The sequence below is a fragment of the Pristis pectinata genome, chromosome 11 (genome assembly GCF_009764475.1).
Source record: "Pristis pectinata isolate sPriPec2 chromosome 11, sPriPec2.1.pri, whole genome shotgun sequence".
Lineage (NCBI taxonomy): Eukaryota > Metazoa > Chordata > Chondrichthyes > Rhinopristiformes > Pristidae > Pristis > Pristis pectinata.
Window position 1 is genome coordinate 52675662 of NC_067415.1, and position 13862 is coordinate 52689523.

Genomic DNA, 13862 nt, shown 5'->3' on the forward strand with positions numbered 1-13862 from the left:
GACTGGCCTGCTTTGATGCATCTCCAACATTAACTCAGTTATACCTCTACAAATGCTGCCTGACCATTTCTGTATTCCAATAGTTTCTGTTCCCACCCACCCCCTTCCATTTCAGATTAATGATGACAATCTAAGCAAACATATGTAGCAGAATCTTCACACAGTAAAGAGAACTATCTTGATCTTGACATGTTCAAAGAAAGAATGCTGACCAGGGCAACTTTAAAATTGGCAAAAGGTGTTAAGGAAAATGAGTATGAATGGAAAATAAAATTAATTGGTTAAAGAAATAAACATTTCCTGGGAAAGCAAGTCATAAACAAACTGCAGACCAAGGGAGAAAGGAGCAGAGGAAGAGAAATCTAGAGATCAGGAGCGAGAAATCCAGAGATCAGGTGCAACAGACAATCTACTGGAGGAACTCAGAGCGGGTCGAGCAGCATCTGTGGGAGGATTATTAGAGTCCTGATGCAGGGTTTTAACCAGAAACGTCGACAACTTCTTTCCTTCCACAGATGCTGCTCGACCCTCTGAGTTCCTCCAACAGTTTGTTAGCTGCTCCAGATTCCAGCATCTGCAGTCTCTTGTGCCTCTCCAGGGATCAGGAAATTGGCACAATCCCCTGCTCTTTAGATCTTTACTGACCACTGCAGTATGAATAGCTAAAACAAGGTCGGTTTAACATTACATATCCGCCATCACTTAAACTCACAACTCTGTGTGTGTCATGGAGAGGACCTGTCACTGAGCCAACCTGGCATCGACTCCACAAACCCTGCGGGAGCAGATGCCCGGATTCACACGAACAAACTCTGGTGAAGCTTATTGTACAAATGGAACCAACTATAATGCATGTACAGAGCCCACCCACAGCCAGTGGAGCTGCGGCAGTAGCAGGGCCAGCGGACCCCGCGGGTTGACTCAGTGACTGCACGGTGCCCGCCACAGCCTCACGCCACCTGTCCACACACGACACTCACCAGCCTTCCCGGGCCAGAGCCGGGCCCACATCCGCCATCTTCACCAAGCCGCCCCTTACGCGAACGCAGCAAAACCGGTGCACGAAAAGAAGGCAGGCCGCCGGTCACAACAGTCCGCCAAGAGACAGCAGGCGAACCTCATATTAAACGGCAGAGAGCTGTAGGCTGACCACACAGGCCTCAGCTCACCGACCTCGTCCCTCAAACTCCTCACAGACACGTCACGACGTACAAGCGCCAACAGTCACGTCGCGAGCTGTGCGATGATTGACAGTTGGATTATCCAGTCAACGTCGGAGACTCATGGCCATTCATAAATTACCGGCAGCTGAGCGAACAAGGGGTGGGGCTAATTGGAGAGTTGCACAGTCGCTGCATCTTCTGCTCATCTGGCGGAAGGTTCAATCCTGCTGACCTGCGAAGGAACGCGTTCCTGATTCGAGTTTGTCCTGCGTGGACACATCAACGTTTCTTCTGAGGATTGTTTTCCCATCCCATCAAATAGATTTTGATTTGGAAATAACGCAGCAAGATTCGACAAAAAGCAATTGAGTTATTCATATTGTTGGTAAGAGAAAGAGCTGTTGGGAAGGGGTCGAGGTGAACTTTATTGCTCTTCCACAAAGTATCCCGGCATCATTAACGTTGTTCGCAAAGCCTCCTTTCTTAATTGTATTGCATGTTTATTTTCGGATTGTGGGCCATGTGCTGTCATATAAACCAAAATGTGGCTGCTACACAAAACTTACCGTAACAAATGATGTGATACTGTAAGTACAAATGGTATGCTTGTGCCTCTAGCAAATGCATCCCTCGTCGTTCTTGGAGTAATGTAATGTTCCCATTTCTTAAAGTTGGATGATCGGTTTTAAAATAACTTACATTCTGTTACAATTTGGCAAATTTCTTAAAGCATTCCTCACAAAACGCTTACGTGATGAGTTATTGCATCCCCACTTTGTGAACTTGTCATCCTCTGCGAAGAGTTCATGCATCGTGTTGGTGATGTTACTGGAAAGTCGAGTTTATTGTCACATGCACAAACAAATGTATGCACAGGTGCAATGAAAAACTTACTTGCAGCAGCATCACAGGCACATAGTATCACGTAAGCAGCATTCACAAGAAAAACATAAATTAAACAATTTTTACAAGAAACAACACAATTAGAACAAAAAATGTCCATTAGTGCATTGTAGTACTCTTGTAGAAATTAAACTTTTCACTTGTTGCTGTGTTGTCAGTGACGTGGCAGATACTTTTGTTCAATCAATTCAGGTCTTTGCTGGAAGATGCAGTCTTCTTCATCTTTCTTACTTGCCTGTCTCAGTCATGATGAACAATGACTTTCTGTCAGTAATTTTTGCTGGGCTTCAGGTTTGTAATAATTAAATCAAGTAACACGCTGCTTGCCCTCTCAACAATTCAGATACAATTTAGCATATGTCTGGCATTGCTGTCTCCAAAATTAGCCATAAACTGGACAGACATCTACAGAGATAGAGGTGTCAACATGGAGTGTTGGCCAGAAGAACAAAAGGAGAAGATGCCAGAGCATTATGTGGGAGCTGTTTTTTCTTGCCCAACCAAGAATGGTATCTCCATGTTCTCTTTCATTGGAAGGTGAGAAACTTGAGATCTACAACAATAACCACAACAGGTTGAATTTTGATTTCAAAACAAGGGATTTGAAATACCTGGTGTGTCATATTAGAACCTAATTTACCTCCAGGGAATTTGGAGAGTTTACAAAGTGATGCAAGTTCATCACAGTAATTTCATCCTGATGGGGATGTTCAGTCAAAAAGACACTTATCAAATGCAGAGAGGCAAAGGAAGAATCAAACCTTACTGTCACTATAGGCTACACCTCTTACAATTGGAGTAAAACTAAGTTAGGTCCAAACTGTCTTTCTCATATGTCTTCTGGATTCAATCTTCCAACATCTTTTTTGGTATGATAATTCTTAATAGGGGTTATAGGACACCATTTTCCAGTGAGATGTTATTTTTGATTGACCTATATTGTTTGTTCATTTCACCTTTTCAAGTCATCCGTGAATAACTTTTTGAGAAAGCATTTCTAACTTCTCATCTTTGTTGATCTCTTCCCTGATTTTACAAAGTTTTATTTATATCATATTTACTGGGTCTTTATTGGACCTCTCACTTCATGTTATTTTATGTGATATAGTACATCTGTTAGCACCATTTCTTTTCCTGGTTTGTATTTCAAAGTGAACTCATAACCTTGAGTGATTTTTGCAGAATTACAGGCATTCTATATTGATTTTTTTCCCCCCAAACATTTTATAGAGGCATCTATCTATAAAATGACAATTCTTCCATTGTATAATGACAAGTTCATCAATGGTGCACACCATCTACTTAAGTTTTTTTTAAAATGAGTTTCAGGAGATTATGACACTGATATTCTGCATCTTCTCTCATTTGTTCCTTCAACTTTGCTGTACTGACATGTGAGTGGTGAAAGAATTAACGTTTTGTATTAGTCCCAGCAAGCTTCTCATCCATTGATGTTTTCATCTCAGTGATACCTTTGGCTTACTTTGGGTTTGTCTTAACTTCTGCAGCCTAGTATACCATTCTGAAGAATGGGCATTTTTTTCTTTTTTATGATTCATTTCTCAGCACTTTGCTTGAAATTTAAATGTAGACCTTGGAACTAGAGAATCAAAGGTATCATCCAAATGGTGTATTAAATGTCATCCATGAAGATTCCTCATCAAACTTCATATTCCAGTACTCATTTGTGGTTTAATGTTTGCAGAAAACATTTGCCTCTGCTAATGCTGACATAATTTCTTCCAGAGGTGAAGTCAGGTAATGAGCACCTGATTGAAGTCTTTTGGGTCTATATGTATCCTTACCTGTTCATTCAACTTCTCTCTCACTACAATGGAGTTCACTCAATCAGCATGTTTTGTAACTTTGGCAACTTTATCCACTTCTGCTCTATTTCTTGAAGGTCCTTTTCAAGCTTCCTCTTAAGTTCAATTGATACTTAACATGGGGTTTGATTACTGCTCCCACAAGATAATTGACGGTGATGTGACTTATAAAAACTTCAAAACATTCAACTATTGAATGTCAATTTTACATTTTTAATTCAATATTTTGAAATACCTCCACAACATTGTCAGCTTCCCAGTTCATGATGGGATGGACCTGTGCAGTCAAGGCAGCCTTCACTCATGTACTCAAGAATTAGATCTTGCCTCCACTGTTTAAAGTTAATCTGCACCTTATAAAGGCAAGCTGCAATCTGAATACAGCAGGGAATTTTTTAATAACTGGAATGATGGATAATGGTTGTCCATCGGCAAGAGCAGATGTCCAGATTTTTCTTTACAATATTTTTATTAATTCCACAAAGAAAATACAGAGTACATGAATCAAAAAGAAAATAAAATACTACAAAATACATTGTGTTAAATCGTACTTGAAATCACAATACCCTATATTAGTAATCAAAAATGATAATTCATAACAAATAAATTGGAATAATTTTATTACAAAAAAAATCTAAACCCACTACCAAGACTGAAGCTGTTTGGTTTAAAAAAAAGACAATGAAAAACTCTTAACACATAATGATATCAGCCAATATCTGTACTTTAACCACCAGATGAAAGGTTTTGAACATAGTTCAAAAAAGGTCCACACAATGTTTGAAAGTTTAAGTTAGATTCAGAAATTGAACAACGGATCTTCTCTAAATTTAAGTATGACATAACATCCCGTAACCATTGAACACGAGTAGGTGGAATAACTTCCTTCCATTTGAGCAACACAGCCCTCCTGGCTATAAGAGAAATAAAGGCCAAAATGTGTAGATCAGAAGTCTCCAAAGTTATATCTTTTTCTCCAACGATCCCAAATACTGCAGTTAAAGGATTAGGTTTAAAATTTATTTTATAAAGCACAGAAAAAGTTTGAAACACCTCTATCCAGTATTTTTTAAGACTCGGACATGTCCAAAACATGTGGATTAAAGAAGCCTCTCCATTATTGCATTTATCATAATAAGGAGATATATCCGAATAAAAATGAGATAGCTTGTCTTTGGACAAGTGAGCTCTATGGACCACTTTAAATTGAAGGAGAGAGTGACAAGCGCATGATGAAGTATTGACCGATTTAAAAATTTCATTCCAAGTTTCTTCAGAAATTGAAATCTGCAAGTATTGTTCCCAAGCATTTTTAATTTTATCTAAAGGAGAGATGTCTAGATTTTTGCATGCTGCATTAATGGTCTTGGTGAATGAATAGGAAAAGAGAAGCGAGAGTTGGTATTTTTAAATTAATTTCTGGGTATGAGGTTGAAGGCTCCCCTGGTGCATTTCAGACAACAGCAGAGAAACAAAAACAACTATTGATTTCTGCATAATCTGCAAATAAAATAATAATAAAAATTGCATGTGGTATTTTTTCAAAATGCCTCTCACTTTTAACAGAGTCATACCAATTGGCCAAGATTGCACAGGGAATAAATTGTCTAAAACAGAATGATGAAGTGAGAGATTGAAAGTCAACTTTTTACCATAATGGCCAACATTTTGCAGTCAGTAGTGAGTAGCCCTTGTAAAAGACTCTAATGTTAATCTTGCACGGAACTCAAGGCTGACTTTCTGTACAAGGTTAGCCCTATTCTAAATGATAAGGCCCAGCACTGTGGGCTTTTGAGGTATAAACCAAGTCAGGTGGGGGTGGTGGCAGCAGAGTAGAGGGAGGGGAGGGTTGTGAATTATATCACAGAAACTGCTGAAAAGACTTTGACAGCCAGCTAAGCTAAGCCAAGCCATTGCCAGCTGTTGAGGCTGTCGAACACACTGAAATATTCCAAAAATATTCAAACAATCAAAAATACTTACAAGTTCAAAGTATAAGAATAAAGCACATAAATACACCTTGAAAAAATTAAAGCATTGAACAAACTGGAAGAATTTGAAGAATGGAATAAGAACGTACTGGCAATACTCACCAGGTCAGTGAACATCTGTGGAAGGAGAAAACAAGTTAAAGTTTCAGATCAACAATCTTTCATCAGAACTTATGAATGCAGTAACTGATGAACTTTGGTTACTAACAGCCTGAACTTTGGTTACTAACAGTCATGGCTTTCCATACAGATAAATTAAGAGTTTGGTAACTTGATTTCTCAGTCTGTATCAATCATCCATCTGTGATATTAGGTCAGCTTCATTGTTTTCTTTTCTCTTTTCGTTAACCCTACCTGTCAGCCATGTTTTACTGCCCTGCATTTCACAACTCATACATTCTTTTGTTTATGTTCTCGCTCTCTAATTGCTCCCATGCATTCATTGACCGATTACTCTTGTTTATAGCTTATCCCCATCATCATCCCAGTTTCATCCTATCAGAGACAGACCTCTCCCCCACACCCTCTGCAGTTTAACAACATTCTTTTGTCTTTTTCTCAGTTCTGACAAAAGGTCTTCAACCTGAAACATTTACTCCATTTCTTTTCCCGCAGATGTGACCTGACCTGCTGAGTATTTCCAGCATTTTCTGTTTTTATTTTAAATTCCAAGCATGAATTTCATGAGTTTTACCTATATCAGGTCTAACCTGTGGAAATATTGGGATTTTCAGCAACTCCACACTCCACTGCTGTATTTAATTGGAATGTCTAATGCTGTCATCACTGCAATTGGTAACATAAGTGCAGGGACCAAACATGGACAGGGTGATTGCCTTTTCCATTCGGAGAAGGTTTCACGATTGTTTTATTTATGTCTTGTTTCTATAAAGTGTTTCTGCTGTTTCAGAGAAGTAGCTATTTCATCAACAAACCATTATATGATATCTTTCAAGAACTTTGCAAGTCATTCAACTTGTAGAATTATCAACCTGGATATAAGAGTTTAGATGGGAAAATAAAACACTCAAGTGAAAAGTAAAACTGTGGAAACTCAGTGACAAAAACCTTGGATTTTGTTGTGTGTTATATTTAGAATCAGCTCCTGTCTTGAAAAGAGCTGGGTGAGACCTCCTATATTTATAAAGGACAAAATGTTCCTAGAAGCTAACAACCCAATCCAATGTGATGAGAAAATAATGAAGGCACAAAGTACACATGGTATATCTTGCTGTCAAAATAACAAAAGTGCAAGGCTTGGTGGCCAATCACATAGCTGATCACACATCTTTGACAGTGAACAAAAGGGTAAAAAGTGGGAGGTATCAACAATCAGGGCTTAAGTCAAAGTTATTGATCAAGTCAGTCAACTCGAAAGTATGTTCATGCTGGACTGACTTTCTGAAGAATGTTTATACCCAGCAGCTATCAGCGAAGTTGGTGATCCACAAATTGATAACAGCTTAACTGTTCGGAGAGTAGAGCAGTTGATGTGATTTATAACAGTGGTAAGTGCACTGATAGTATCTGAAGAAGGTATAACACTTCTATAAAGCTATAAATTTAAAGCTCCTGGTCGTCTGTCTTGTTATAAGTCACAAAATCTAACTTGAGGACAAAGAGGTTGGGAAAAACCTGGTCCTGCACATTGGTTCCTGTGTACAATTGATTATTTATTCCCTTCTTTTTGTTATTCTAAAATGATTTTTCTCTTTTCATTCCTGAGGTGAAATTTGGCCCAAAACTTCACATTGTTCTTTCCCCCTACAGAGATAAACTAACAGGCCAGCCGTCATTTACTCTGATTAAGGTTCAAACCATTTTAAGTTTCAATTGCAAATAATGTTTCCTGAAAATAGTTTGGGTTGTTTCTTTAACAGAGACTGCAGCCTCGAATGTTTTTTAAATAACGTGATTTAGCAGTTGAATGAACAGATAACAAGACAAATGAAAAGGGAGAACAAACTACTCTGATTGCAATATTGTAATTGCAGGAACTATCCATTAGATTAGGCAGTATATGTGGAAAGACGAAGATAACAGAACCTAGAACAGTACAGCACAGGAAGATGCCCTTCGGCCCACAATGTTGTGCTCAACTAATTAAACTAGAAATTAAGTGCCTAACTAAACTAATCTCTTCTGCTTACACAATGTCCATATCCCTCCATTCTCTGCACATTCATGTGCCTATCTAAGAGCCTTTTGAACGCCTCCATCGTATTCACCTTCACCACTACCCCTGGCAGTGCATTCCAGGCACCCACCACTCTCTGTGTAAAAAAAACTTGCATCGCACATCTCCTTTGAACTTACGCTCTCTCACCTTAGATGGATGCCCTCTAGTATTAGATGTTTCAACCCTGCTAAAAAGATACGGGCTGTCTATCTATGCCTCTCATCATTGTATAAATCTCTATCAGATCTCCCCTCAGCCTCTGCCGCTCCAGAGAAATCAACCCAAGTTTGTCCAACCTCTCCTTATAGCACATGTCCTCTAATCCAGGCAGCATCCTTGTAAATCTCTTCTGAACCCTTTCCAAAACCTCCACATCCTTCCTATAATGGGGTGACCGGAATGCAATACTCCAGATGCAGCCTAACCATAGTTTTATAAAGCTACAACATAACTTCCTGACCTTTGAACTCAATGCCTCGACTACTACAGGCAAGCATGCCATGCACCTTCTTTACCACCCTATCAACCTGCGCAGCCACTTTCAGGGAGCAATGGATTTCGACCCCAAAATCCCTCTATACATATATATAGATGTATATATATATAGATGTATACATATATATATGTGTGTGTGTGTGTGTGTGTATATATATATATATATATATATATATATATATATATATATATATAAAACACACACCGGCACTGTTAAGGGCCTTACAATTAATTGTGTACTGTCCCTTTACATTTGATCTCCCAAAGAGCAACACCTCACATTTGACTGGATTAAACTCCATCTGCCATTTCTCTGATCTATATCCTGCTGTATCCTTTGGCAGTCTTCTACACTATTCACAACACCACCAATCTTCGTATCATCTGGGAATTTACTAACCCACCCGTCCACATTTTCATCCAAGTCATTATATATATCACAAACAGTAGAGGTCCTTGTATGGATCCCTATGGAATATCACTAGTCATGGACCTCTAGCCAGAATAAGTCCCAGTGACCAATACCTTCTGTCATCTGTGACAAGCCGATTCTGAATTCAAACAGCCAAGCTCCATCCATCTTAATCTTCTGGATGAGCCTACCGTAAGGACCTTGTCAACTACCTTACTAAAATCCACGTAGACACCTACCTTCATCAATCACCTTCATCACCTCCTTGAAAAATTCAATCAAGTTAGTAAGACATGATTTGCTCCACACAAAGCCATGCTGTCTGTCCCTAATTAGGCCATAGTTTTCCAAATGCTCATAAATCCTATCCCTAAGAATATTCTCCAATAGCTCCCCTACCACTGAAGTGAGACTTACCATTCAATCATTTTCAGGATTTTCCCTATTTCCCTTTGTTGAATAACGGAACAACATTAGCTACTCATCAGTCCTCTGGGACCTCACCTGTGGCTAGAGAGGACATAAAGATATTGGTCAAGGCCCTAGCTATCTCATCTCTTGCCTTTCTCAATAACCTAGGGTATATCCCATCAGGCCCTGGGGAGTTATCCACCTTGATGTTCTTTAAAAGACCCAACACCACCTCTTTCCTTATCTCAAAATGCCCTAGCATATTAGCACGCTCTACACTGATCTCACTATCCTCCACGTCCTTCTCCTTGGTAAATATCGACGAAAAGTACTCATCTAGCTCCTTGCATAGATCCTCTGCCTCCAAGTACATGTTCCCTCCTTTATCCTTGAGTGGTTCTACCCTCTCCCTAGTTATCCTCTTGCTCTTCATGTACTGTATATATAGAATGCCTTGGGATTCTCTTTAATCTTACTTGCCAAGGACATATCATGGCCCTTCCTGGCTCTCCTAATTCCCTTCTTGAGTTCCTTTCTAGCTTTTTTATAATCCTTAAGGGCTCCATTTGATTCTAGCTTTCTATACCTTAAATACACTTCCTTGTTCTTGACTAAATTCACCACCCCTCTTTACATCTAAGGTTCCCTTACCTTGCCATCCTTGTTCTTCCTTCGTACTGGAACATACCTGTCCTGTACTCTGTGCAGTTAAATTTAAATGCCTGCTTTCATCCTGGTGAATCTAAAAGGAAACAAGTGTATGTAGCATATATGGATTTTCAAAGGGAATTCATCGAGGTACCATTATAAAAGGTTATTCCACAAGAACTCATGAAATTGACGGCAATATGTTACCGTAGATAAAGGATAGATTAACTGACAGAAAACAGTTCATATTGGCATGAATGGAGTGCTGCAGGGATGGATGTTTTGGGCTCAGTTATTTGCTATTTATGTTAATATCTTAGATGTAAGTATATTATATCTTATATCAGGGTTTGCTGATAAGACGATTGGTTGGAAAATAAGTTATGAGGAAGACACCAAAAATCTGTAAAAGGTTTAGGTGAGTTAAGTAAGTGGTTGAGAAGATGGCACATGGAGTAAAATGTGAGGAAATTCACTTACTCACTTTTGAAGAATAGAAAAATATAACATTATTTAACTTGTTCGAGACTAATGAATGTTCAGAGAGATCTGGGCAGTATTGATAACACGGGCAGTATTGATAACACAGCCAGTTTGCATATGGGTAAAGCAAGAATTTTGGAAGGTAAATGGAGTGCTAGGTTTCATTACAAGAGGAGTGGAATACAAAAGTAGGAAAATATTGCTATACTCTGGTGAGCCACACAAGGAGTGCCGCTTATTATCTCGGACTCCTTATTTTGTTCAATATATGCAAATACTACGAAGACCTTATTATCCTCCTTCAACAGTAAGACAGAATTGGTGAAGGGCTAAAGTGAGTCTTATGGCAGACGTGTGCAAAGTGATTGGGTAAGTAATGTTGCCAGTAACTTGAATTTTATAATTTTTTTAGTTACAGTACTTTCTTCCAGTCTTTTATTATTTTAGGGACGGGTGCATTTTCATTCAGATAAAGCACATGCAACAAGGCATTTTCTTGGGCCCTGCAAGATTTAGTAAACTGTTTTCAGAAAGTACTGGAATGGAGCTAGTGACAGAGGGAGTGCAGTGAAAGTTCATCAGATTCTTTCTTGCGATGGTAGGTATGTCAAGTGAGTTTAGATTAAGCAGACCGCGCCTATACTCTCTTGAGTGAATAGTGATCTCAATGAAATGTACAACATTCTTACAGGACTTCATCAAGTAGATGCGGATGTTTCCTCTTCTCCTCCTCTCTGACAGTCAACACAGGTGCACCTGAAGGATGCATGCTTAGCCCACTGCTCTCTCTACACTCATGACTGTGTGGCTAGGCACAGCTCAAACGCCATCCATAAGTTCGCTGATGACAGCACTGTTGTTGGCAGAATCTCAGATGGCGATGAGGAGGTGTACAGGAGTGAGATGGATCAGTTGGTTGAGTGGTGTCACAACAACAAGCTTGCACTCAACATCAGCAAGACCAAGGAACTGATTGTGGATTACAGGAAAGGGAAGTCGGGAGAACACACACCAGTCCTCATTGAGGGATTAGCGGTGGAAAGGGTGAGCAGCTTCAAGTTCCTGAGCATTAACATCTCAGAGGATCTATCTTGGGCCCAACACATTGATGCAATAATGAAGAAGGCACACCAGTGGCTTCACTTCATTAGGAGTTTGAGGAGGTTTGGTATGTCACCAAAGACTCTTACAAACTTCTATAGATGTAGAGTGGAGAGCATTCTGACTGGTTGCATCACTGCTTGATATGGAGGCTCCAATGCACAGGATCGAAAGAGGCTGCAGAGGGTTGTAGACTCAGCCAGCTCCATCACAGGCACAACCCTCCCTACCAACGAGGACATCTTCAAGAGGTGGTCCCTCAAGAAGGCAGCATCCATCATTAAGGATCCTCACCACCCGGGTCATGCCCTCTTCACGTTACTACCATCGGGGCGGAGGTATAGGAGCCTGAAGACCCACACTCCACGTTTCAGGAACAGCTTCTTCCCCTCCGCCATCGGATTTCTGAATGGTCCCTGAACACTACCTCATTATTCCTCTTTTGCACTATTTATTTATTTTTGTAACTTATAGTAATTTTTATGTCTTGCACTGTACCACTGCCACAAAACAACAAGTTTCATGACGTATGTTAGCGATAATAAACCAGACTCTGATTCTGATTCTCTTTTTGCAATTGTTGAACCAGAGGTCAGTCTCAAAATAAGGGTTAATCTATTTAGGACAGAGATATGGTGAAATTTCTTCAGCCAGGAGGTAATGACTCTTTGGAATTCTCTATCCAAGAAGGCTAGAGTCAATCAGTGAATGCAAGACAGAGACCAAAAGATGCTTAGATGTTTAGGAATTCACGGGAAGTGAGATTTGTGCAGTAAAGTGGCACTGAGGTAAAGGATCAGCTATGATCTAATTGACTGGCAGAGAAGGCTCAAGGGATTGAATAGCCTTCTCCTGCTTCTGTTTCTTATGTTCTTGTAAATTTCCTCTAATCATCCCCTGTCATCCTCCTGCACAGGGAAAGTCTGAGGCCTTCTGATTGTAAGGTTATGGAGGACGCAGCAGATCTATCCAACCCTCTCTGGATAGTATTTGGAATGTCATTTTGAAGACTTAAGTGGCGCTGTCTGCTAGGGTCCTGGGGCTGGGGCTGTTATTGTAACTGCACTCACCTGTAGAGGCCAGTGTGTGCACTTGAGTTAGAAACCAATGATGGAGGGAAGGCCTTATCATGCCTGACTTCTTATGTCATTACTTACAAGATGTAACTCTATTTAATGCTCATTTGCTATGCTGGATCTGGCCAAAAATTTGCTGCAGAAAATCAAAAATTACTTCCTTTCTTTCAGAGCAAATACAAGTTTATTCTCCATTGCTATTGACAGGATAGGGTCAGAATTACTAGCCCGGGGCAAGTTAACTCACTGATGATTCATACCCATACTGCCAGGACAGGGTCATTCACTCATAGTTCACCTTTATGCTTTGGAGTTGTTTGTAAATTTCTTGCCTCGATGTCACAGTACTCTTGGAACTGTGAGATGTTGCAGGAACAGATGAAAAGTGCATCTCTCAAAGCTCTATCAGCATCAAGTGTGTATATATTACATAATTTCCCTTTGTTGCTGTTGGACTGGAATAAACTACACACACTTGTTTTAAAACTCCTGCTGTCCAACAGATATTCTAGTCCTTAGAACTTACATGCACCCTTGCCTCAAATGCATAACAATTGGGAAAGAGGGTCATTTCTATTCCTGATGCATCTTGGTATGGGTGGAAAAAAGTTATCGAAATAAAATAGTTGTTCCACCTTCAAAGGGCTACTTCTCATTTGTTCAGTGCAGGACCCTAAAACCTCCATGGTTGTGAGGCAGAAATGAGGCTGAGTGTCTGAGGACCAGACTGTATGTGAGTCACTGGATTTGTGTGGATACTCAGGTCAAAGTCAAAGTTGAGTTTATTGTCATTTACACAAGTACATGTATGTACAGATGCAAAGAAAAATTTACGTTCAGCAGCATTACGGTTACATAGCATCATATAAGCAACATTCACAAGAAAAACATAAATTATACACAATTCTTACAAAAAAGAACACAGAACTCAAAAAAGCAAAGTCCATTTTAGTGCATTGATCATAGTGTTGCTGAACTGTCGTGATAAGGGTTGTGCCAATTGGTTCAAGAACTGTATGGTTGAAGGGAAGTAGCTGTTCTTAAATATGATGGTGTTGGACTTCAGGCTTCTGTACCTCCTGCCCAATGGTAGCTGTGAGAAGATTGCATGATCCAGATGGTGGGGATCTTTGGTGATGGATGTTGTCTTCTTGAGGCAGTGCCTCCTGTAGAT

The 13862-nt window shown here is 39.8% G+C and overlaps 1 protein-coding gene across 6 annotated transcripts in view; it reads right to left on the bottom strand.

The window, feature by feature from the left end:
* The window catches only part of tdrd3 (tudor domain containing 3), a 75452-nt gene extending 74183 nt beyond the window's left edge, over positions 1 to 1269 (bottom strand). For 5 of the 6 annotated variants that reach the window (XR_007957147.1, XR_007957146.1, XR_007957148.1 and 2 more), the window contains exon 1: positions 981 to 1206. Coding sequence is in view for 3 of the 6 variants with exons in the window: in XM_052026097.1 (XP_051882057.1) it covers positions 981 to 1018 (38 nt within the window). In the remaining 3 variants the exon portion in view is untranslated. Of the gene's footprint in view, positions 1 to 980 lie in introns of all 6 variants that reach the window. The other variant, XM_052026099.1, reaches the window with a different exon arrangement.
* Positions 1270 to 13862: the final 12593 nt, after the last annotated feature.